At 37.7% G+C, this 24,369-nt stretch overlaps 6 protein-coding genes across 8 annotated transcripts; 3 read left to right on the top strand and 3 right to left on the bottom strand.

The window, feature by feature from the left end:
- On the bottom strand, positions 770 to 1,360 carry LOC18767250. Its single transcript, XM_007200430.2, has one exon. The coding sequence runs from the start codon at positions 1,358 to 1,360 to the stop codon at positions 770 to 772; it is 591 nt and encodes a 196-aa protein (XP_007200492.2).
- On the top strand, positions 2,922 to 3,761 carry LOC18768346. The gene has a single exon (XM_007199322.2). It carries the CDS (start codon positions 2,922 to 2,924, stop codon positions 3,759 to 3,761), a length of 840 nt encoding a protein of 279 aa, XP_007199384.2.
- LOC18767616 (TMV resistance protein N) lies at positions 4,505 to 9,669 on the bottom strand. Its single transcript, XM_020569902.1, has 6 exons — positions 8,686 to 9,669; positions 7,275 to 8,376; positions 6,855 to 7,163; positions 5,838 to 6,731; positions 5,079 to 5,736; positions 4,505 to 4,876 (listed from the first exon to the last, which is right to left on the bottom strand). Exons 1-6 carry the CDS (start codon positions 9,195 to 9,197, stop codon positions 4,686 to 4,688), a joined length of 3,666 nt encoding a protein of 1,221 aa, XP_020425491.1. The 5' UTR covers positions 9,198 to 9,669; the 3' UTR covers positions 4,505 to 4,685.
- LOC18767313 (mediator of RNA polymerase II transcription subunit 19a) lies at positions 10,714 to 16,446 on the bottom strand. Of its 3 annotated transcripts, XM_020569903.1 has the most exons (10): positions 16,055 to 16,443; positions 15,811 to 15,939; positions 14,679 to 14,745; positions 14,056 to 14,339; positions 13,654 to 13,881; positions 13,271 to 13,330; positions 12,969 to 13,109; positions 12,079 to 12,149; positions 11,387 to 11,449; positions 10,714 to 11,289 (listed from the first exon to the last, which is right to left on the bottom strand). In XM_020569903.1, the coding sequence occupies exons 3-7, from the start codon at positions 14,707 to 14,709 to the stop codon at positions 13,059 to 13,061; spliced, it is 654 nt and encodes a 217-aa protein (XP_020425492.1). In that variant the 5' UTR covers positions 14,710 to 14,745; positions 15,811 to 15,939; positions 16,055 to 16,443; the 3' UTR covers positions 10,714 to 11,289; positions 11,387 to 11,449; positions 12,079 to 12,149; positions 12,969 to 13,058. The 3 variants fall into 3 exon arrangements, with proteins under 3 accessions (XP_020425492.1, XP_020425493.1, XP_020425494.1); XM_020569904.1 differs by lacking the exon at positions 11,387 to 11,449; XM_020569905.1 differs by lacking the exons at positions 10,714 to 11,289; positions 11,387 to 11,449 and having other exon boundaries at positions 11,764 to 12,149; positions 13,276 to 13,330; positions 16,055 to 16,446.
- LOC18766444 (ribonuclease 2) lies at positions 17,311 to 20,816 on the top strand. The gene is made up of 9 exons (XM_007201249.2): positions 17,311 to 17,716; positions 17,868 to 17,896; positions 18,272 to 18,345; positions 18,683 to 18,784; positions 18,904 to 18,907; positions 19,020 to 19,111; positions 19,280 to 19,441; positions 19,719 to 19,818; positions 20,526 to 20,816. The coding sequence occupies exons 1-9, from the start codon at positions 17,466 to 17,468 to the stop codon at positions 20,561 to 20,563; spliced, it is 852 nt and encodes a 283-aa protein (XP_007201311.2). The 5' UTR covers positions 17,311 to 17,465; the 3' UTR covers positions 20,564 to 20,816.
- Positions 21,331 to 23,795, top strand: LOC18766211 (cytochrome b561 and DOMON domain-containing protein At3g07570). The gene is made up of 4 exons (XM_007201477.2): positions 21,331 to 21,746; positions 21,957 to 22,356; positions 22,975 to 23,264; positions 23,450 to 23,795. The coding sequence occupies exons 1-4, from the start codon at positions 21,561 to 21,563 to the stop codon at positions 23,678 to 23,680; spliced, it is 1,107 nt and encodes a 368-aa protein (XP_007201539.1). The 5' UTR covers positions 21,331 to 21,560; the 3' UTR covers positions 23,681 to 23,795.

Here is a 24,369-nt window from a genome sequence, read left to right as displayed (position 1 = left end):
TCCACAATGTTCATCAATTGGTTAGATGAATGTGTGTAAAATTCTTATATGTGTAAGTAAAACCATACGGTGTGAGGAATCCAAGTTTTTTTTTCCCCAATTTTTCTCCGGAGAGATTAAAGGTTCATATATATTCTCATCAGTGAACTTCTCACCATAGAACATGTATCAGATCATATATATTTGAATAGTCTAATCCCATATATATATATATATATATGTATATATATGATTTTTTACTATGCAGATGTCCGGGTGTTATTACTGTGCAAATATTATGTATTTTTTACTACCCCTTCCTACATTTCTCCCTATTTACAATAGCATCTGCACAGTAATAACTTTCAGACATTCGTGTAGGAGAATTTATGTATATATAATATCCCAATTTCTCATATATAATACTTTGGGAGGAATTTTTGGACCAAACTAAACTCTAAATCCCAGGATTACAGTAATTTAGAGTAGAAAAAAAATCAAACCAAACCATTGAATTGATTTAGTTTGACCCGTTTGCACAATGTTTTGCCCAACTCTAGACTAAAATTTGCTTTGGCAGAGAGAGGAAACCTTTTTATTCCATTGGAAAGGAAAAGAAAATTACACGTGATACACAGAATGATAACATCTCAATATGAGTTTCAGTGTCCAAAAGATCTAGAAGATGCTTAGGTGACCGCTCTAAATTGTCAAGTCCACTCGATGCATAGCAAACCCATAATTAAACCATTCAAATGCAACAAAAACAACAAAAAAAGTGCATAAATTATTACATAGGCAATTCTTTTTCAAGGGTCAATAGTATGTTCTGAAGAACTTTGTAGGTGAGAGGGTTCCAGGTAGAGTTAGCCGTAATCTTATACTGCGGGAAATTACTGGTGACAACCGTCACTAAATCATGGTCAGAGATAGGGCTGCCAGCAACCCTAAGTTTGTCTGCAATGGAGTTTGTTCTGTTTAGGTAAGCCGAGATGGAGATATCACTCCTCTTGTGAAGAAGCTCACCGCAGAGCTGCAAAACTCTGTCGTTTTGAGACTGAGAACCGTAGCGCTTCTCCAACGACAGCCATATACTCCGTGAACAAGCAGAGGAAACCACCATGGACGAAACAGCGGCAGTAAGTGAGCCGTTGATCCAACTCTGGATCATCCGATCCTCTTTAATCCATGCATCGAATGCGGGATTAACAGTTTTGCCTTTTCCATCGGTGAGAAGATAGGCAGGACATGGCTTTGTCCCGTCCACATGACCCATGAGATTTCTACTTTTCAAGACGGGGATGACTTGGGCAAGCCAAAGAGGATAATTGGTGCCATCGAGTTTGATTAGAAAAAAAGACGTTGAGGTGGTGGAAGCCATGGTGGATAAACAATCTTGCAAACAAGCTGTTTGGAAGATATCAAAGCACTTGTTGTTGGTGTTTCTTTCGGTTGAAAAGGTGATGGTGTATATATACATATATATAATATATACAAGTAGTTCATGTTGATGAACAATAGTTCACATCACTCCATAAGGTGTGTTCAGAGAACCTTTTGTCGATCGAATTGCATATAGAATGTCAAATTTGTCCTTCAAGTAATTAAACAATATATTTTTTTCTTATTTTTTGTAAGATCCCACATCAACCAACGGAGAGGGGGTGATGTGCCTTATATGTGCACACCCGCATCCATCTAGCACGAGGTCTTTTGGGAGCTCACTGGCTTCGGAGTCGTAGGAACTCCGAAGTTAAGCGAGTTGGGGGCTAGAGCAATTCCAGGATGGGTGACCCACTGGGAAGTTGTTCGTGAGCTCCCAGAAACAAAACCGTGAGGGCAGAGAGGGGGGCCCAAAGCAGACAATATCGTGCTACGGCGGAGTTGATCCCGGGATGTGACAATTTGGTATCAGAGCCACTCTGCCGTGTGGTGCGAGTGTGCCGACGAGGACGTCGGACCCTTAAAGGGGGTGGATTGTAAGATCCCACATCAACCAACGGAGAGGGGGTGATGTGCCTTATATGTGCACACCAGCATCCATCTAGCACGAGGCCTTTTAGGAGCTTACTGGCTTCGGAGTCGTAGGAACTCCGAAGTTAAGCGAGTTGGGGGCTAGAGCAACTCCAGGATGGGTGACCCATTGGGAAGTTGTTTGTGAACTCTCATAAACAAAACCGTGAGGGCAGAGAGGGGGGCTCAAAGCGGACAATATCGTGCTACGGCGGAATTGATCCCGGAATGTGACATTTTTTATAAATTTTATTTGAAGTAACTTCGAACACACATATCGTGCGTAAAGAGTTCTACTTAATCATTAGAAAACCTATTCTTCTAATAAATCTTAGAAGAGATGCATACAAACCCGATCAATGCGTTTAGGGTGTTTAGAAATTTTAGCTTGCCCATCACACATGATGATTAAGAAAGAATGGAATTATTCTGTTTTATGTACAGATAATAAATAAAAAAATACTGAAATTTATTTATGAATTTAGTTGACGGCAGCATAAATTAAATTAGAAAGCTCTTTCTGCTTCATTTTATTACTTTGGACTTTGACTTTGGAGAGCCAGCCAACCAGCAAAATAATTTTTTTTATTTTTAAACATAGAAGAATTCCATTCTGTTTTAAATAATAAATGTGTTGGGTCAACTTACAAATTTAAAACATCCAAACCGCGTTGTTGACATTTGCAAGACATCAATTCTATAGAAAACGAGAGCACTCATCATCAAGTTATAGTTTATGGATTTCATGATGATCAAACTCAAATATCAATTTATTTATTTTTTATTTCAAACCATTCGATCCAAACCGGCCTCTAAGTTTTATTTTATAAACACCGGCCTCTATAACAGAAAGCTAGTTGTATATAAAACACCATCATCTTTCAACTGAATGTGGGTCTTAATTTGTTTGTTCAAGCTACTCCTTCGTCATGTACTCTTCCTCCTCCACGGCTCGTGTCGGGAACCTTCCTCCGATTGCTATCAAACTTGATGGCACAAACTACCCTCTTTGGCTTGCACAAGTTGTTCGTCACTTAAAAGGTCGAAATTTCATGGGCTATGTAGACGGGACGAAGCCATGTCCCGCCTATTTTCTGACTGATGATCAAGGCAAAAGTACTTTTAATGTTGATCCCGCATTTGACGCCTGGATTCATGTGGATCGAACGATCCAGAATTGGATCAATGCGTTGCTCACTCCCTCTGTCTTCTCTACCGTGGCTGACTCCGCTTCTTCGCGGACAACGTGGGTGTCTTTGGAGAGGCATTACGCTTCTCCAATCGACACCCGGGTTTTGCAGCTGTGTGGTGAGCTTCTTCATGCAGCTAGGGCTGACTACGTCTCCACTGCGGCTTACCTAAACAAAATAAACTCCATTGCAGATAATCTTAGGCTTGCAGGCAGCCCTATCGCTGACCGTGATTTAGTGATCATTGTCATGAATGCCTTCCCAACATATGAGTTTAGCACCACGGCTATTACCTTTGATTATCTTAAGAAGGTGCTGTTGAATCTTGAAAAACATCTGACTCAGCCAGGCGTGCCTGTTTATTCTCTTGAACCTGCCACTGCTCCCATCCCTGCCTCACCATATCGTGGCTCAGGCGTCGATCCAGGTGGTTCTTCTTCTTCCCAGACTGTTGGTCCTTCTAGTACTACAAATGCTAATGTTAATGGTAACAGTGCCTCACCTTCCAATAGTGCTTCTCGTCCTTCTCCGGCTGGTTGTTATTGTTGTATTTTTAGCTCACCGAAAGTATTGACATGAAGTCTGGACTCAAGATCAGGATTGAAGAAAAGGCGTCAGGCAGCATTAGACGACACTGGATTGTAATGCAACAAGTCCTCGAGTGTCCAGTGGGATTTCTCAAATTGGCTCAAGCTTGCGATACAATAAAAGGGTGGCAAAGGTTGGCAAAGGGAGAGAGAGAGATCTTAAGACCTAGAGTGGGGTAAGGGTGAGATTGGTAACCAAAATTGTCTTATTTTTCGTGCTAGTGAAATTTCTCGAGGTGAGCACCGAGGCTGTGAGGACGTACCTCGCTAAGTCTTGGTGCTGCTTTGTGTTATATTTATTTTTCTGTTTTAAAATTATCCTTTGTTTGTGGGTGTTTGAGTTAGGCGAAGTTATTACTAAATTCATATATACATGTTGATAACACCCTAGCTAACCAATCAGTTGGACGTTTCCGAAAGCTCTTGAAAAAGGAAGAGGAACCATCTTTAGGAATATTGCATTAGAGATTGCATCTCAGGGTAGAGGTGATATGTATTATGTACGTACACCTTACGGGCATCCATTTGTTAAACATGTGGTTTACAATGCAATCTTCAATACGGTGCAAATGGCTTTACTCAAGAATTCTTATAGAAGTACTCTTAAGAGACTCTAATCTTATGGATTTTTACATCCCGGTATGATTTTTTTTTTTTTTTTCTAATTAAAGAATCAAAAAGAATTGATAAGGACCTATCGATCATCCAACAAAGTTTATGCGTTGAAGTCATATATGTGACGTGAAATCTTTTTGCTTCAAATTCGAACCAAGGAATTTATCGATATATACAATATCTTCCGGAACCCATTTTATCTAAAAAGATCACAAAATTGTAATCCGGCATAAGAAAGCCTGATATGTAAAACAGGACAGAGAGAACACCAAGATGATAGCATCAGATTACTATAACGAAACTATGGAGATCTTGTTGCATGACGCTTCTTTGGCCGAAGGAGAGAAGAGCGAGCCACTAGAGGAACAGAGAGAAAGAAGACAGTGGCCATGATGAGATTGAGCACCTTCCAACCTCTGCCACCGCGGTTATTGCTATTGCTGCTCCTCTGTGCTGCAAGCGTGCAGTCACCCTGCTGCTCTTCTTCTCTGTCTGTATAGCATACAAAACACCACAGAGTTAATGTGGAGTAGTGATTTTGAAGTGTTTCAGGGAGTATCAACTATCAACGGCCTAAACCAACCAAATGAACATGTGATGTGATGCTAATTTAAAAGCCTTGTCATTGTTTTTCGCCTTTTTTTTTCTTTTCGGAAAAGTAGTTGGAACAAAATCAAATGGGACACTAACGCACCTGTGATTTGAAGAGAGCCCCTAATGAGGTAATTGGACAAAACTGATGCTCGCACATCCATATCAATAATCGTTGATGTAAGACCTATAGGTAGACGGCAGAGGAAGTATGTTCCTGGCCTCACCTCAAAACTTGACAAATCTCCACCAATAACATGAGGATAAAAAGTATCTGTTTTTTTGTTGTTGTTGTGTTGGCTATTCATCATATTCTCTTCTTGTTCCTGTTCTTGTTCATACACAAGCTGCACGCCACACTCCTTTACCTGAAGCTCAGATATGGTAAATAATGAAACAGTCACCTCATTGCCACTTTCCAATTGATTCCCAAACTTCCAATGGCTTAACCATATTGCATCTTGTCCGTCACCTGGAACCCCGAAGAATGTCGGGCCATAGATCCACTTCACGCCCTTGCTCTTATTGCTGACTTCAGTGATTATGGGATATGGAAATATTCTGTAATTGACATTGATCTTATTAGGAGAATCATTGTTGGATTCCGAATACACAGCAAAGATGTTCAAGCCTCTGATCATGAGATTAGGAAGTAAAGGCAGAGTAAAAGATATTGAGGACCCTGCAGTCTTGTGGCTGAACTGGCCTGGAACCTCATTACCAGGAAGAAATGTGCTGAATATCCCATATTGATATAGTCCCTATCCATGGAAATTAAAATATTAGTCAAACACTTGCATATGATATGATGTGATATGAGAGAGAGAGAGAGAGAGAGAGAGAGAGAGAGAGAGAGAGAGACCAGGATTGGACTGGGACACATTTTCTCCTCCATACCATGGGGATTGGCATCGTATATGGTGGCCATCATAATAGTTTTGGTGGATTCCAAGTTGCTCAGCCCCAAAAGGTTGATCATTTCTGCATCAACTTTTTCAAGGAGCTCTAACTTGTAGCGGTATTCAACCTCAACTAGACTCCGGTTGCCGCTTATACGGATGCTTTCGGGTAGGTATATAGATTGGAATGATACTTTTTCCAATGATGAGCAACATGACAATATCAATCTTTTTACAACTCTTGGTAGCCTTACAAGTGATTTGAGCCTCCAACAAGAGTAAAAAGAGAGTTGGTCGAGCCTGCTAACACCCCTTATGCATTCTGGTAGGCCAGAAATTGGATTCCAACTTAGATCTAATCTTCGCAACGAAGATAGCTGACCAAAATCCCTAGGAAAATCGCCATCAGAAAGATTGCAGTCGCTAAGACTTAAGTCTACTATAGTGCGCGGTAAATAAGAAACCCAACAAATTTCGGGAGTTTTTCTTGGCCATAATTTGACCTCATTGGTGGTGAGTAATCGATGTATTGGAACTCTATCTGCTTGGAACATCTTCAGAGACTCCATCTTCCGCATCTCCATTGGAAGCTCATTAAGATTTGAGCAACCAGATATGATAAGTGTTTCAAGGGCTTTTAGCATACACATGTTCTTTGGGAGCTTCCTAATATTCTTGCAGTCTTCCATATTCCAATAAATCAGTCTCTCTAGGTTTCCAATGGATTCATGGACATCAACCAAGCTTTCACAATCTTTAAGAATCAGTCTCTCCAGATTGGGGATATGCGAAAAGTCCGGGGTTTCAATGAGAGCATTGGAATGGCTGAGATTTAAAATCTTCAATGATGGGAGATACTGAAAAAAAATTGAAAACAAAAGGTGAAAGAAGGTATACCTAATTCTTACAATTGCATAATCAATGAGTGACCCAGAAAAAGGAAAAATAAGAAGGAAAGGATATTGTGTAGAGTAGCATACCTTTGTTCCCTTCCAGACTTGTCTCAAGCTGCCATAGCAAATTTCAACAACAACCAGCCTCTCCAAAGGAAAATTACAGGGTAAAGAATCCAAAGGAAATTCAAGCCAACACAACCATCTTAATCCTTTAGGAAATTCTTCATAGCATCCATTGAGTTGTACAGGGCCAAGCTGAAGCAGTCTTAATTTGTGCATCCTTGCAAATGCATTGGTTTCCAAACTGGCTAATGCATTTGAACTTCTTGAAGGGATGTCTACTTCAGGGTGTGTATACATGTTGAGGGCAAGACCTTCAATTGTTTTTGTACCCTAATGCAAAAAGAATAGAAAACATTAGGATAAGTAACCAACATGGATGCACAAAAAGAAAAAAGAAAAAAAAAATCCACATGCATACATAGGAGGGAGCATATTTCTTACAGTATTTTCCGTCAATACTTTGAAAGAATCCTTATGATGCCATAACCTACTACGTTTCCCCGGATCTTCTGATTCTAGGCGAACAATCCCTCTTCCCATGTCACGAATCATGTTATGCATCTCCACCTTATTGTTTTCATCAATTGTTACCAAACATCTATCAATCAGATTTTGAATGGCAACAGTTGTGTAGAATCCACAGTCATCTAGTATTCTGCTAATGACATATGTATCCATTCCAATAAAGAAACATGCAATATGAAGGAATAAACTTCGGTCATGGTCATCTTGCAAAGAATCAAAGCTTATTCTGATTTTCTTTAGGATTTCACTGTTTGGAATAGCTTCCAATTTGTTTAATGCACTTTCCCAGACAGCTATACTTTTTCCTGACAGAGAAGAACCCAGAACTTTAAGAGCTAATGGAAGTCCCCCACTTTGGGATACCACCCTATGCGAATGTGCCATGTAAGCTTCGATAGGGTGGTCCTGCCCAAAAGCGTGCCAACTGAAGAGCTCCAATGATTCCGTGTATCCCAAAGTTGCAACGTTATGGACCTTAATAACTTTGTGATGAGCTTGTAACAACCCTGCGCAGCAAGTTGTTACGATGATTTTACTTCCTGGATAAAACAGATCTTGCATCCTAAGTATTGCATCTAATTGGTCCAAATGATCCACATCATCAAGAACAAGAAGAACTCTTTTAGAGCTAATAGTATCTTGAATCTTTATTATCCCCTCACTAACACTGTGTATGTTCACTTTTCTTCCATGCAAAATATCAGAAAGAAGTTGCCTTTGTATCTTGACTAAGCCATTGGATTGTTCTGATACTTCTCTAATATTTTCCAAGAAACTGCTTCCTTCAAATCTTTTAAAGTCTGAATTGTAAACATATTTTGCAATTGTTGTCTTCCCAATTCCGCGCATGCCATAAATCATAAGTATGCCGACATCAGTTGATCCATCTCGTAGCCACAGATTGATTTTTTTAACTTGAGAATGGATTCCAATCAGGTGGCGGGCAACACTAATAGGCGTGCGACTTAGTCTCTCTTCAATCACTTTCACGACTTTCTTGATAAACTTTGACTCATGCCTAGATAATTGGCAGCGAAATGAATAATAAATCAAATGTCTCATGGAAATAAACTATAAATTCTTACGGAAGCAACTAAACTATGGAGTGTCATGGAAATTAACATCATGAAAAAGTTCATACTTGACACCAAAAAAAAAAAAGTTCATAATGCACATGAAAGGAAAAAAGAAAAAACAGAGTAAAACAGAACCTACAAAAATTAAACAGTGCGGATCAAGATGAAATGAAAACACCTAAACTTGGAAGTATTTCAATGATGTTCTTAGAAAATTGGTAAAACAATAGTTAGAATGAAATTTTAATTACCCATCAGCTTGATTTTGTAAGACCATCCCTGCTACATCTGCAATTTCTGTAAGTGCTGCCCTCCATCTGCTTACCCTGTTTAAGGATTGATTCTTTTGGTGTGTAGCAAATGCTTCTGCAAGACTTCCAGTCTGTCTCCTTACTTGAGATGGATCAACGTCGTAGAAGATCGGTAAAACTACATGTTCCTGAGAGCTACTCCTCTTCTTGCGTTCAAGAATCATCACAAGCTCGTCAAGGCACCATTCAGAGAACGCGTAGTCCTTCGAAAACACGATGACACAGCTTTGTGATTGCTGGATGGCTTTCTCAAGCTCCGGCTTGATGCCTTTTCCTCGCTCGAGTTCATCGTCATCTCTGAAGGTTTGGAAGCCTGCGTTGACAAAGGCTGTGTAGAGGTGGTCTGTAAAAGTCTTGCGAGTGTCTTTGCCTCTGAAACTCAAGAACACGTGATAACTATATCCAGAAGAAGCAGGAGGACAAGTATTGGAAGAGGAAGCTTCTTGAGCCATTGGAAGATGATGAAGATAACAAATCACTTCTTCTTGCTGGTGTCTCCGGTGTCTCTCTCCCCTATCACTTGTATTAAAAAAAAACAAAAACAACAGATGCAATGCAGACGTCCTATTTGACGCGTTTAAGTTGTTGGAAAACAAAAGTCAAAGTTAGTCCCTCAAAATCAACAAAGCCACGGACGTGACCGTGGGATTAAATTAGAGTTTTGCTTTTCTGCAAGCAAATCAGAAGTTTTTATCCTTGGAAAAGTCTCGGCACACCCATGGACATAATAAGCAATAATTTAGCACTCTTTGTCTTTATCTTAATCAAGCAAAAAGCATAAATAATTTCTCATCTGGCACAAATGTGGGTCCCTCGCCCACACATGGATTAACCCAACGGGGTAGTATAATTTAACTCAGATGAAAGTAAACAATGTTGTTCTTCTCTGTACCCATAAAAAATATAAAAAAAACAACGTTCTTCTTGTATTTTACTCATCTTTTTAAAACGGGGAAATATTTGCTTGGTGTCTTTTGAGTTTGAGCGTGAAGGACAAGCAACTCATGCTCATCAAGCATTCATAGAACCTCAAAATATGCTCCTTTTTCTGGTAAATACCACAAGGTGTTCCACACCTAAAGGGTGGGATTAATCTCTGTTCAGAATTCAGCTTGCCCCTAACTACAAAGTATTTTCAACGGATTTCGAACCCTTGCCATTAGACACAAGTAGCTCCAAAATATGCTCCTTTCGTTCGTGGAAATAATGGCCTACAAATTAATTATGGGAGATTTACTATTATACACAATATAGGAGCTCAAATTATAAAAACACCCTATATGAAATGGACTTTAGAAGCACACCCAAAATCCTTTTACAACATAACAAAAAAACTTTTAACTTCTTTTAAATTACAAAACTGCCATTAATTTCTTAAAACAAGCCCAATCCAAAAATTCATAAAAAAGCACAAAACACTCAATAGGGCATTAAAGTAATTTAATAATCAAAATTAAATTCAATAGAGTTAGCTGTCTCTTTTTGGTATGTTCATAAAATTTAAATAGTGTAAGATTTATCTATAGTTTTAGTGCTGAAAATGGGTATATTACTAAATATCTCATTAATTATTAGATCAATTTTTCTAGTGATTTGTATAAGAGATTATTTAAATTTTAAACATAGCCCTCTCATCCAACCCTGTGGAAGATGAAGATATCAATAAATCATTTGGTTGCTACCTGGTGGGTCTTACAGTTAAAAAATTTCTTTTTCCATTTTGGGAGACTCAAAGTAGACCAACATTGTCAGCATAAACATGTTTCTTTTGGCAAACATTAACTAAAAAAATTTGGTGTTTCGGTTGGGCGGTCACGCCAACGAATGACAATCTTGTTCTCCATTCATACATGAGGTGCAGTTGTAGCACCTTTTTTTTTATTCAGAAATTCTGTACGCAGTCCAATTTTAATCTCCAATGTTGAAAATGGGAGGGCTGAAGATTAAAAAACAAAACAAAATATCACAAAAGCAACTCAAAATTCAGGCATCCGGGTATTTTCACAAAAATCTCTTACTCATGGGTACAAGAAATGGAGGCTCGTCGCTCACCATTAGCCAATTGATACAAAGTGATGGGCAAACAAAATAGACACAATTTCAAACTTAAGGCATTTCACGGGCATACTACAGGCAGCTTATCAAGATACATCCCTGACGCATAAACGGTAAGATAAGATGGATAACAACAAACTAATAATTTTGTTTTTATTCCCTTGAGTAAGGAACAGATATAGCTTTTGCTCATACTTGAAACCACTTGGATAGCTATAGCACATGCCTCATGAGCTACAAAATATGTGGCAATCACCTCTCCATCACTACATGATCACTTCTCAATACAAGACTCAGTGTCCCAAAGATCTAGACGATGATCAGACTTGGGTGACTGCTCTAAATTGTCAAGTCAAGACGAACAATGTCTTGCCACTGACGTAAACCATTCCAACAAGAAGACTAAGCATTGTCACATTGAGTCCCGGACAGCTACTAAACTGGCAAGACGCAGCTTAAATCACTGAGCATCGTAGTCTAGCTTAATCCCTGTCATAATTATTTTCAGTATGGTCCTGTCATGTTTTTCTCATCAAAAGGTGCCGACAACAAGGTAACCCATAAACTGGACCACTTGCTCACTTACATTCTAGGGGAGGCTTCTCTCTCATAAGGGTTTAGTAAAACTGGACACTGACGGGGATGGTTTCTGTAATTAATCACACACAAGTCAGCTTATACCATCTCGCTTCCAAAGTTTCCAACTTAGAGGGTACTAGGAGATAAATTATCCCATTAGATGATAGTTACAAGCAAAACCAGAAATCTACACAGAGAAAACCTAAATTGAAAAGGGGACCAAGAAAAGTCACCATCATGAGCACACAGCAAAGAAGAATGATGTCATTCACACTGCAAAATGTTAACCAGCAGGAATAATGATTGTTTCAAATACCTATCATCACTGTCTTTCCTCTTCATGCACAAAGAATATTTCACTGATACCAGTTAGAATTCAAGTGAGAACCGACATAGGCCTAGACATTACATCTTTTTTGGATAATTAGTGAAGTTAGCCATTGATACAAATAGGAATAAAGGAATCGTATATACAATCTCTTCCTAACCTATTCTCCCTAATACTGGAAGCTACAAACTCTACCTCACAAACTATAAACTCTGGACTTAAAAAAAAAATGCAAAGAGATCGTAAAACCTTGAACATGCTACAACATCCAATGTACCATGAAAACAGAATAGCATAGTTTTTTCAAATTACTGGCAGTCATATTAGATCATTGTTATAATACAAAGAAGTCCATTTTCACTACTTTTTACCTTTAATCCACATATTTTTTCAGCAGGTGAATTCACCTTCTTCACAATCTTTTGTCAGTTCAGAAGTTATTCTGCACATAAACGAAAAGCATCATGTATCTAAGCTTCTAGGCAAGTGATAACAACAACACAACTACTGCACATAAGCCTATAAGATAAGAAAATTGTTCAAAAAGGAGAATCGATGTTTTGGCATTCATATGGTAATTGTGATGAACAAAAATTGTACCGTAAACAGAGAATGGTAATTATACAAAACTAAAAGGCCTAAAGACCTGCCAGTATTGCATAAATGACAGCATATCAAAAAGGAACATTGTTATTACCATATCGATGAGATGAAGAGTACACATATATAGGGCTCAAGCATAATAATATTCTAAAAGATATTTTACTGGATAGTCTTATATTATCACTCAGCCAACGAGCAGGAGGCCAATAGGTAATAAATGAACTTCATAAGTTGTATAATAACTTGAGATCGCAGCCCTACTTAATCCAAATGGCCTTTTTTCCAATCACTTTAGCTGCTTTTACCCCAAGGTCAGAAATAGATAAATTCTTCACTGTACAATGGCATTTGACCAACCTCAACTACGACATCTAACTTCCAAATAATAACTATATCCGTCTAACTCATTCTCTAACTTGCCTGCATACTTATATTTCCGTATTCCCATGCCAGCCTCAACAGATCAATATCAAAGAAAACATAAAGCCATATCACGTGTGACGAAAAATGAGGAGTTGAACCATCAGCATGAAGAGGAAAGATATAAAACGGAAACAATGCAAGGCAGTTATTGGTGCATCGTTAATCATTTATTAAGAAGAAACTAAAAGTATAGAGTATCTTAATCTAGATATACAGGAAAGGTAAAGTTGTGTACCTCAAGAAACACAAAATCAAGTGAAAGACCCCTCGAAACTATGAACGACAACCATTGAAGAAAACAAAATTACTAAAGTATCCCATCATTTCAGCCAGCTACCCTGATTGCACCCATTTCATCAATTTTTGCGCTCTTATGCTGAAAAGTTAGTGAGAAACAAAGACATTGGTTAAAGGTGGATGGAAAGGAACTATACAAAGAATACTGGGGCATAATGATGTGCAACACAAGTAAAATATAAAGGTAAGGATCGGACATACAAAAGTTCACTTCCAAACAGAGTTTCATGTCTATATTACCTTACTTTTTTTGTGTCTGTGAACATCATTAAGATCTTCATCTCCATCGTGTTTCCTTTTCTGAAATTATACCAAGTGCCAAAACTAAAGCATGTAAATCCCTCTTTATATTTAACTACATTTAAATAATAATAAACATCAAATTTGTTACTGGTAAAACAAAAAACTGTAATTAGATTGGTCAAAAAACAACAGCAGCTTCTAACTACCCGGAAGCTTATTTTTAGTGCCCATGGGGAGGGGCAGGGGGTGGGGACCAACAGTTGAGGCCATAATATAGCTATTTGGACAAATTTTCATTTTCATTATTTTCTTGTTTCTCGTTAATATTACCAAGTGCTTAAGAAAAGGAATGTAATCGTACGAATGTACAATTTTCCAACCTTTTCATGGTGTTTCTTCGAGTGATCACCAGTCGATTCATGATGCCCACTTTTCTCCTTTTTCTTCTCCTTGTCTTTATCTTTACTTCGATCTTTATGACGGCGTTTGTGCTTCTTGTGCTCTTTATCCTTCTCTTTGTCTCTGTCTTTGTGCTTTTTGTGTTTCTTCTCCTTGTCTTTAGACTCGCTCTTTGATTTCGCTGCAATAGTTGGAATCCCCTTATCGGCCTATAGAAGACAAAACATATCAAATACAATGAGAACCTGGAAAGGAAAACAATTTTGCAGGAGGTATTTATTGGAAAAGAAGAAACTTCACACAACTGCCGTCCAATATAAGTAAGAAACTCTGAAACTATAAAAAGGAACAGCAATAGGAATAACTGCAAGTAGAATTCTCACAAGTGGCAAATCAATAGGAGCTGTTTCTCTAAGATGGAAAGCCTCTCTGAGAATATCTAGGTCAAAAGGCTGTATGCGTGGTTTACTGAAATATGATGTACTCTGAATAAGTTGATCCAACTGCATCCCATCTCCTTTTCTAATTTCTGTGTCTCCCACCACATTATGAAGATAGTGTGTGTCTGAGATTGATACAGGAAGTGATCGCTTGCAGAAAAACTCATGGTGGGGAAGCAACTTGTAGTGACTTATGAGATCTACAGCACCGGTCAGCTCTTTTGGTCCTATATCCAACAGCATCTCATCAAATAAAATCAAATACTCTTAAACTAATAGAAGCAAAAGAATTGCGTTATTAACTAGATTGGAATAAGTATATTTTCAGGGATATTGTTATGAACTATTGAGCTTCTGAAATTAACCAGATGGATAAGGGTGGACAAAGTTCAAAATTCAGTGCTATGCGTGAACAAATGAGGTTTTGAAGAGTGCTTCAGCTATGAATACTGTTGTTAAATATGTCACTACAAATAAAAGATACAACTATAGATGAAGTTAAACCAAAAGGGGAAAAGGAGTGTGAAACCCCGAGATAAAGCACCGTATTAAAAACAACATTCTACCTTGTCCAAACTTTGTTCCTTCAGGATCCATGGGTCAATGTCTCATGAAGTGGAAAGACGCTAACAACTGTGATGTCAGAGACAAAAGATAACATGAGGAAGCTTTGACAACCATAGAAACAGCAAGAAGATATAAAATCCAAAATATAAAAAGGTCACACATTTGCAGTGTTTCTCCATTACATTACAGTAATATTTGAGTTTATATTCAGATAAAGTGGTTGAAAGTTCAGGACAAGGTTTTCATAACTAGCCTCTTGTGTGACGCTAAAGACATCCATTTTCCTGTATAATTCCGAAGACACCTACCACTTCCATCCCTATTGGAGACCCTCACGTATCTTTGCCCAAAAATGGCCGGGGCCGCATACTAACTCGTATACTTCATAAGCAAGCCAAAGTAAATAATATCCAGCTTCCTATGCTTATTTCTCTACTCTGGACCCCACATAAAACCGGGCCACTAATTAATCAGGGGATGCTTTCAAAAACTCAGGAAACCACTGAAGAAATTAATGTTGATTCTTGAGCAAGGCAGGCGGGTGACCACAAAAGAACTCAGAATACTCCCTTACTAATTCAACAAAGCTTTTGCTTAGTTCTTCCTACTACAGATTCGACAATCAGCATGCAATCTATGACTATCACTATTGACTCTAAGCACACCACTGTCGTAACTGAACTAGGGCAAGCAACTAAGTATGTGATGAGGTTTCAATTTCACAACCAATGACACAAATTTGATTGCCATATTTTCTTAACTTCGCGAATGTTAGTAGCCACATTTAGCCATCCCAATATAAAATGCTAATTATTTCTTACAAAGCTAAGCTTTATCCTTCAAAGATTTCTCCTTTCTGTGTCCTCTCTTTCCGTCAACAAATCTTTATTGTTACTGAAACTACCCAATAAATATGAGACGAAATCTAGCAACTTTTAAGATAACCCAAAGCAAATCTTTGGACAAACAACAAAGGGTAAGTCTCTAAAATATTGATATTATCAACAAAAATGTCTTTGGAAGAAGAATCAATTACATAGACTTCAAAACCCAAAGAAGCAAACAGAAACATAATATTTTGAACTAATGAGAGAGAAAAAGAGGGGGAGATTGGTCAAGCAAAGCGCAGACCTCTGACATGGATCCCGAATTGCTCTTGAACTAGCAGTAACCCAGATCACGAGGCCAAAACCGTAATTCCAGCTCTTCCTCCCTGCTCTTTGGCCACTGGTCCAACCCGGTAGTCCCACACTTCAAAAGCTGCCAAATACAAAAAATTCCAAAACCCAATTGAGTGATTGACCAAAAAAGCTCAAACAATCAAAACGCTCGTCAACAAAAAGAGGTGCGTAGGGTTATCGAATGAGAAATTGACCTGCGAATTGAAGCAAATTGCGGGGTTTCCAATCTGCTGGGGTTTGGGGGTTTGGGGGTTCGGAGGAGTGGAGCTGGAATTGTCAAGTTCGGCTTTTGCAGATCGAGAAGCTTCGAGAAATAGCGAGAGAGAGAGAAATTGGAGTTTTAGAAGGTGGTGGAGAACAGTGGTGGAGGGAGGGAGAGAGTAATGCGTATGTATATATCTAATTCTAATGATATATATAAATCTAACTAAACTAGGGTTTGGACTTTGGACTTGGAGGGGTTTCGTTTTTATATTTCCAGGCCTTCTCTCTCTCTCTTTCCCTCTTTTGGTTGGGATTTTGGGGTTTCTCTTTTTTCTTTTTTGGGTCTTATTTTGGAGAGTGGATGTTCGTTATTTAGAGCGCCGCTATTACTACTACCAAAATATGGCGCTGTTTTTGGATTTTATATTTCACACAATAAAACTCGTTCAACCTTTTTGCTTTTGTGAGTGGTTTTGGGATGAAAGGCAAAACCTTTGAGGAGAAAAAGTAGAAAACATTCTATGGTACACTTGATGCATCATGCATTTAGTATGAGGAGATGGCAATACAGTTAGCACCACATGATTGCCATATGATATGAGGTTGGTTCTTATTCAAAACGAAGGTAGTTGTTTGAGTGAGGATATGGGATTTGTTTTTTCTTTTTATAATTTATGCATAAGAGATCTATACTATGAGGGTGTTAAGTATGACACATCGTATTGGAGTATGGGCCTTACAACATCACTGTCCCTTAACGTACGCATAAAAAATGGAATTAATAAATCATTCGAAACGAGTTTATAAAAACATAATAAATATCATTGAGTACGGAAAGAGGGATTCGAACACTGATGTATAGTGAGGAGCAAATTCACTCTAATCAATTTGGCTAAGCCCATGTCTACCCATTTCATTACGTTCTTAAGTTATACTTCCTCAAAGTTTTTACTCTTATTGTTAGTGTAAATCAATCCTTGGAGTTGAAAAAAAATTATGAGATTTGTATAATGGTAAAGTACATGAATTTATAATTCTAAATTACATGAATTTGCCCAAACTCCAATTACAAACCTTTGCAAATAATATTTACCAAAAATAAAATATTAGTTTTGACGATAAGAGGAGAGAGAGATGAGGGGAGAAGAAGAAAGAATATGAAATTTAAAGTTAAAACAAAAAATCAGTTAATAATTTTTATTTTTTATTTTGGGTTTTTCTGTATTATATGTAACTCGAAAAACAGAACAAACCGCGAAAAAGGAAAAAACCAAAAAAAGGAACTCTGGTTACAATTATTGGAGAAGAAGAAAGCCGTGCCTTTTGGGGCTTTCCTGTTCTCATACGTCACACAAATGACCAATCTACCCTTGTTGTGCCCATATAAACCAACCACGCCAGATGCCTCTGAAATTGAACAAGTTCCTCATATCTTTGAAAATGGCTATATTCTCTGCCCAATTTGCTTCTGCAGTAGCATTGATAGTAGTAGCTTCGTTGTGTCTGATTGAAGCCAATCAAACTGGAATCGGAATTGAAATTGGAAGCAGAAAGCAGAGAGAGTTCGATTACTTCAACTTGGCCTTGCAATGGCCTGGCACTTTCTGTCAACATACCCGCCATTGTTGTTCATCCAATGCTTGCTGCCGAGGGTTCATTCTCTCTTCCCTCTCAGTTTTTAAAGTTTCTTTCTTTTTTCGTTTTGGTTGATTTTAATTTGGTTAATTAGGTTGACTTTCCTGTTTATGGTCTGAGTTGATTGATTTTGAGATGATTGTTATACTTTGGTTTTTCTTATTCCAGCGCAAATTCTCCAACCGTGTTTACAATCCGTAAGTTACCAACATATAATATTTGTATATTGCAAGGATGGAAAGCATGACATAAGTTGATTTCGCACTTGAAGTTAAAATATTTTGGTTGTGGCATGTTTGTTCGTAATTTTGGAAGCTAATTTATGCTCTTCAAAGCTCAGAAAACACAAAATGTCCATATTAGTGAGTAGCTTTGTTTTTGCGTTTTCAGAAAGAAAAAAAGAAGAAAGATTGCTTGTTACTTTTTCTTAAAGGACACAACCTGAAAATCCAGGAAGGGGTTTCAAAAATTTTTATTTCATTCATGATCAAAGTCGGCCAACCCATATTTTATCCATTGACTGTTTGCTTAATGAGAAATATACTAACCACCATTCAATATGTGAATGGTAGATGGATTGTGGCCTGACTACAATGATGGAACCTGGCCTGCCTGTTGCACACAGAAAAGCTTTGATGAAAAAGAGGTGTGTATTTTTAATTTTGTGTCTACGTGGTTTTTGGGGTCGTGGATATTTAAGAAAATAGCTCACAGAAAGGAATGAGGAACCCCCAAAAGAAAGATTTTATTTAAGCGCATGATTCATTTGTATTATGTAATGAACGTACTGATTGACGGAATAAAGTACCAACACTCATGTCGCGCCATCTTTGACAAGGTTTAGACAGCACTGTCCATGTTTTTATTATAAAGACATCATCTGACTTGTATAAATTTTCAGCTGTTACAACTTTGTTTCCCCCTTAGAGATATATCTCTAGTAGTGGCAGTGTCTCACCACTCTCTCTTTATGTATTGTGTAGATCTCAACATTGCATGATGCATTAGAGAAATATTGGCCGTCTTTAAGTTGTGGTAGACCATCATCCTGCCATGGTGGAAAAGGATCATTTTGGGGTCATGAGGTAATCATCAGTTGTGGACTTATTTTGTTCTCAAATTTGTTATGACCCTAAAGTTGAGCTAACTATTTTTCATTCTTATCTTTCCTTCATGACTGAATTGCACGATATTACAATGGCAGTGGGGTAATCATCTTAATCTTTTGCTCCTTTTCTTTTTCTTGGAATGCATCACATGTACAAGTTCTTATTTCTGCATTGGTCTTGCTCATTTTTCATTTTTCATTGTTTCTTGCAGAGAAGCATGGGACTTGCTCCTCTCCAGTAGCTCGAGATGAATACAGCTACTTTTTGACAACCCTCAATGTCTATTTTAAGTACAATGTCACTGTAAGTTCCAGAGATATTGTAATCTGTACATGGATGCTATCCCTGCCATGTTTTCCACACTTGGCTATATCCATAATTTGTGGTTCTTATTTGTAAATTGGTTTAACGTTGGAGTCTATCTATTTTTGTATTGGATGTGTAATGGTAGTTTCCTTACCCTGTGTGCAGAAAGTCCTGAATGAAGCAGGATATGTACCTTCAAATACTGAAAAATATCCTCTTGGAGGCATTGTTTCTGCTATTCAGAATGCTTTCCGGACAACCCCAAAGTTGCTTTGCAAAAAAGGTGCTCTGGAGGAACTTCATCTATGCTTCTACAAGGATTTCAAGGTTAGAACTCCCATCTAGATTTCACCTTTGATCCTATATCATATTGAACCAAAGAATTAAACACTTCTTGTAGATTGATTGATTGAGGAGTCAGACCCAATTGTTGTGGTGGTTAATAGTGATGCACTTTGTCAGTTTATTTACTCGAGGCATATTGGATAATTGAGATTATTTGAGATGGACATGGAGGACAAATCCCAAGATCCACCTTTGTTTATGCTCTTTTGTTATGTGCAGAGGTTTCCTTACGTATTCTAAATGTTTCATGTTATTGCAGCCTCGGGATTGTGCGATTGGATCTACCAGTCCAAATGGCAGGCTATATTCAAGTAGTTCATGTCCTGATTACGTCAGCATACCAGCATATGCATCAATGGGTAATTTTCTTTAAACCCCAATTATCTGATAGTATATTTATTTGTGCAGCTTAGGTATGTCATTATTCTTTGAATCAGATTTAGATTTGGTTTGAAATGTACATTGTGCCGATAACATGTGGTGTAGATGCGTTTTTCACTTGCAATGGCGCTAGGTAATCTGGATCCAAGGGACCACCCATAGGGCGGTTCAGTTATTTGCTCCATTAGGAATTGAACCCAAGGCCGCTCTGTCAGAGTAGGGAGGGCATGAATATTGGGGCCAAGCTCATTGTCAGGAAATATTTCTAGTTGCAAGTGTTCGTGCTTGCTGGCTTTTTGCATCTTCTTATCTTTCCTAGAGTCTTTCTTCCATGAACTGCCTGTCCTTTAGGCCTTTCACATAAACTTTACAGAAGACAAGAAAAGGAAAGTCTAAACATATGATAGTTGTGTTTGTGTTTGTGTCTTCAGGCGATTTGGGGCATATTTTCTTGAGTGCATCATTTTTTAACCTTAAGTTATCATTCAACAGTTCTAGGATTCACAGATCTTTCTGAGACATAATCATTCCAACATTTATGTTAAGATTAATTTATCATCCTCTATTAAAAAAAAAAGATTAATTTATCATCCAACATTTATTCTAGCATAATATATTATTGAATATTGTTACAGGGTTGTAGATAATTCCAATTCAGATTAATTTACTCTTTTTTTCTGTTCAGGGCTTGGCAGTGGTGAAACGGAAATTTCAAGTGCCTGATGCTGATGTTCTCTAAGATCTTGGCGGGTCGACATGTTGTACATTACTCAATTCAGTTTGTGTAATTCTTGAGCAAAGTTACAAAATTCATAGTCGATCTCTATTGTTTAAATTCAGATCCCAAAATTGGAAAAGATTGCTTAGCATTGCTCCTATGAATTTGTATTCTACTTCATAGTTTATCTGTATGCTACAATGCGGTGTAAATTCAGAACCCCAAAATAAATAAAAATGGGAAAAATTGTTTACTCTCTCTCTCTCTCTCTCTCTCTCTCTCTCTCTCTCTCTCTCTCTCTCTCTCAAATAACATATTCGATGTCTTCAATGGACCATTGAGGTGGTTCAGCCGCCCATATATTCTTGCTTTCTACTTCACTGCTGCAGCCTGCAGCTTGTGTACCCATGCCATGGAATCACCACAAATTGTACTGTGGGAAGAAAAAAAAGAGGAAAAAAAAGGTTGGTCTTTATAAAGAGGACTCTTTCTGTTAGAAAAATGATACACCAAAGCAAATCACAGCAAGGTACTCCTACTGTCTGTGTCGTCTTGGTTGACCAGACCGGTAAATTCAACCTTTTTTTGGGTAATGCTTATGATGGCTTTCCCTTGCGTAAATCCTGACACTGGGACAAATGGGTGAAATATGACTTGTTATAAGCTTTGAACAAACCCATTCTTCCATATGTCACAAATCTGAGCTGATAAGCTTGGAAAGTAGTAGTTTTCTGTATCAGAACAACAATGCTTGGTCATGCGGCTTACCTAATGAATATATTTCATATAAGTTAAACTTTTGTATTACAATAATAATTCTCTGCGCACAAAGTGTAGCAATAGCTTTCAATTATTTATCAACTCCATTAGAATAATGATCATTGTCAACTTCTTCATTGAAATATTGAATCCATCACCCACTACTTAGCCTGTTTTATCCCAACTCTCTACAAACAGAGAGAGAAACCACAGAGAGAGAGAGAGAGAGAGAGAGAGAGAGAGATGAAGACCACCCAATTCATAGTTTTCATCCTCATCATCACCACCATCTTTGGCTTATCAGCCAAAGTGAATTCAGAGACAGATTCTTGCAGCTCAAGTCTCAATCTGCAGAATGCCAATTTGCCCTTTGATGCAGCTTCCCTCCACTGCCTTTCTGTTTGGGATGCTCACAATTACATCCTCAGAGTAAGTCAACCACGCCCTCTAGCTTTCAAGATTAACACATATAATCTGCATATTCATCTTAGGCTCATTTGATAATGATTCTGGATAAGCCAATAATCACTTCTATGGAGAATCTCTCCATATAATCACTTTATAACAGACCCTTAAGTACAACAATAATCATGATCATCAAGGTGGCCTAATGGAAAATCTCCATTTTTTTTTCTGCAGTACTCACAGACCTCATCAAACATATGGACCTTTGTCCTCTCAACACCAGCTGTAAACTCATTCATAGCAATTGGGTTCTCAAGCAATGGACAGATGGTGGGGTCCAGTGCAATTGTGGGGTGGGTGTCCTCAACAGAACGCACGATCAAACAATATTTCTTGGGTGGGACTTCAGCAAACCTTGTGGAGCCTGACAAAGGGAACCTTCAGGTTGCTAGCAACTTCTCTTTAATTACATCTCAGTCATCTCGTCTGTACCTTGGCTTCCAGTTAGAGACCAGCCAGCCACAGACAAGGCTCCTATACTCTGTTGGGCCAGATGGGTTTCTGCCTGTGGCACCAAACTACAGGTTGATCGAGCACAGTGACAAGTTTTCTACCTCCATAAATTATATCACAGGTGAGTTACATCATCTCAACTCAACCCATGTTAATTAAGGAGAATTTACCATGCACTCAACGTCCTAAGTTCAATACTCCTTTTTTAATATCACTTGTATCAACCAAACAAAAGAAAAGTTTTTTTTTTTTTTTCCCCTTCTTGGTGACATGTGGAGTTGTGGGTTTTGTGATGCTGACCCTAACATCAGGCTTTAAGTTTGATTGAAAGTAAATGGCTATCTGCTTCTTGGCTCATTTTGTGGTCCTATTAAACTCAAAATCGGTTTGGAATTTGTTTTATATGGAATCAATTAAGTGATAATGGACCCCTTGAATAATTTCATATGATGTATTTGTACCACCTATCTTGTCCTATAATTCAAATCGATTGTGATGTGAAAGCTATATAGGTAGGTTTGGATATATAAAGGCATTGTAATTTATCTCGCTAAACCTATGTCGTTTGTGAATTTTAGACCACACGTTCTGATAAGAATTAATTTGATTATGGATCTAAATTGATAGTTTGACAATATAGAACACCGTCTTATTTGTGTTTAATATGTGTTTAACAATATTTATTTGACAACATAAGTCTCGCAAGACATCATTACCTAAATAGTTCTTCTCTCAACAGGTCAAAGCACATCGAGCTCACAAAGTCCATATTCAAAACTGAGGAAGAGCCATGGAGTGCTGAACATGCTAGGATGGGGCATTTTGCTGATAATTGGAGTAATAGTTGCCCGTTACTTAAAGCCATATGATCCACTTTGGTTTTATCTTCATACTTGCATTCAATCATTTGGGTTTATATTGGGAATAATAGGTGTTGTATGTGGATTTGTCTTGAACAATAAGCTCAATGCTGATGTCTCCACCCACAAAGCTCTTGGTATCATCATTCTTGTGCTTGGATGTCTTCAGGTTTGTCCTCATTCTTTCTTGTTTTTCATCTTTTACCTCATTACATCCCGGGCCATACCCCGTTGTCATGCTGACGTAGTATGAATAGACTAGTGTCACTAGATAACGCTATAGGTTACATATGAAAGATAAAATTTCAATGTGACCGTAACACCATTACATGGTTTGATGTTCGTTGATTATAGGTGATGGCCCTTTTGGTTCGACCAGAGAAGGAGTCCAAAGCACGAAAATACTGGAATTGGTACCATCAAGGCGTAGGAAGGATTCTCATCATTTTTGCAATAGCAAATGTTTTCTATGGAATTCATTTAGGAGAAAAAGGAAAGGCATGGAATGCTGGCTATGGAGCTGTTCTTGCTATTTTAGTTGTTACTGCTGTTATTTTTGAGTTAAGATTGTGGTTTAAAAAATAATGAGTGTTTGTGGGGTACTCTCTCTTATTTAATTATTAATTAGCATCGCTAATTGAAAACTTTCTTGTTGATTAGCATAATATTGAATTTGAAGTGATACACACCATTGTGTATATATATTGCCTTTCACAAATTTTTATTATTGCAGTTTAACTAGGGTGGGCACAAAAATGTCCCAACTGTTCAAACCGGCCAAATCAAACTAATTCGAACCGTTCGATTCAGTATTTTTCTTTTTCATATTAAAATAACTTTATAAGGTGACTAACAAGGAGTGATTAACATAAATAAATATTTTCTATATCTTCTAATCCCCATTCCAAATGACAAAGAAAGTAAAACTAGCATTTTTATTAGATGATTTAGTCACATAGACCTTTCTAGTTTGTGTTTAGATTGGGCGATTTGGTAATATCCAGGTGGTATAATGTGTACAATACACTGAATAAATAAGATACTATGCATTTTGTTTTTTTTTGTTTTTTTTTGAAGAATAAGATACTTTGTATTTTGGAAGAAGAAAAAAAAAAGGTAAGATTCAATGTATGTTGAAGTATTCCATTTAGGGTTATTTGGGGAATACTATGTAAGACTAATTTATTTCACATACTATTTTTATATATTTTTTATATAAGCAATGTTGAGGGAGTGGGGAATCGAACCTAGGATCTCATACGCTAGGGTAAATG

Source organism: Prunus persica, chromosome G8, assembly GCF_000346465.2.
Source record: "Prunus persica cultivar Lovell chromosome G8, Prunus_persica_NCBIv2, whole genome shotgun sequence".
NCBI classification, from domain to species: domain Eukaryota; kingdom Viridiplantae; phylum Streptophyta; class Magnoliopsida; order Rosales; family Rosaceae; genus Prunus; species Prunus persica.
The sequence above is the reverse complement of the archived record's forward strand: the minus strand, read 5'-3'. Positions and strand labels throughout refer to the sequence as shown.

Bases quoted from the DNA above. Each gene is read 5' to 3' on its own strand.
- LOC18767250 (XM_007200430.2), bottom strand. From the start codon at position 1,360: ATGGCTTCCACCACCTCAACGTCTTTTTTTCTAATCAAACTCGATGGC.
- LOC18766211 (XM_007201477.2), top strand. From the start codon at position 21,561: ATGAAGACCACCCAATTCATAGTTTTCATCCTCATCATCACCACCATC. The intron at 22,357-22,974 runs GTGAGTTACATC...TTCTCTCAACAG, and splicing joins CTCCATAAATTATATCACAG to GTCAAAGCACATCGAGCTCA. The intron at 23,265-23,449 runs GTTTGTCCTCAT...CGTTGATTATAG, and splicing joins TTGTGCTTGGATGTCTTCAG to GTGATGGCCCTTTTGGTTCG.
- LOC18767616 (XM_020569902.1), bottom strand. From the start codon at position 9,197: ATGGCTCAAGAAGCTTCCTCTTCCAATACTTGTCCTCCTGCTTCTTCT. The intron at 8,377-8,685 runs GTAATTAAAATT...CCAATTATCTAG, and splicing joins TTACAAAATCAAGCTGATGG to GCATGAGTCAAAGTTTATCA. The intron at 7,164-7,274 runs GTAAGAAATATG...TTTTTGCATTAG, and splicing joins AAGTATTGACGGAAAATACT to GGTACAAAAACAATTGAAGG.
- LOC18767313 (XM_020569903.1), bottom strand. From the start codon at position 14,709: ATGGATCCTGAAGGAACAAAGTTTGGACAAG. The intron at 13,331-13,653 runs GTTGGAAAATTG...GTATAATTTCAG, and splicing joins CGAAGAAACACCATGAAAAG to AAAAGGAAACACGATGGAGA. The intron at 13,110-13,270 runs GTAATATAGACA...CTAACTTTTCAG, and splicing joins ACAGACACAAAAAAAGTAAG to CATAAGAGCGCAAAAATTGA.
- LOC18768346 (XM_007199322.2), top strand. From the start codon at position 2,922: ATGTACTCTTCCTCCTCCACGGCTCGTGTCGGGAACCTTCCTCCGATT.
- LOC18766444 (XM_007201249.2), top strand. From the start codon at position 17,466: ATGCCTCTGAAATTGAACAAGTTCCTCATATCTTTGAAAATGGCTATA. The intron at 17,897-18,271 runs GTAAGTTACCAA...TGTGAATGGTAG, and splicing joins TCCAACCGTGTTTACAATCC to ATGGATTGTGGCCTGACTAC. The intron at 19,442-19,718 runs GTTAGAACTCCC...ATGTTATTGCAG, and splicing joins GCTTCTACAAGGATTTCAAG to CCTCGGGATTGTGCGATTGG.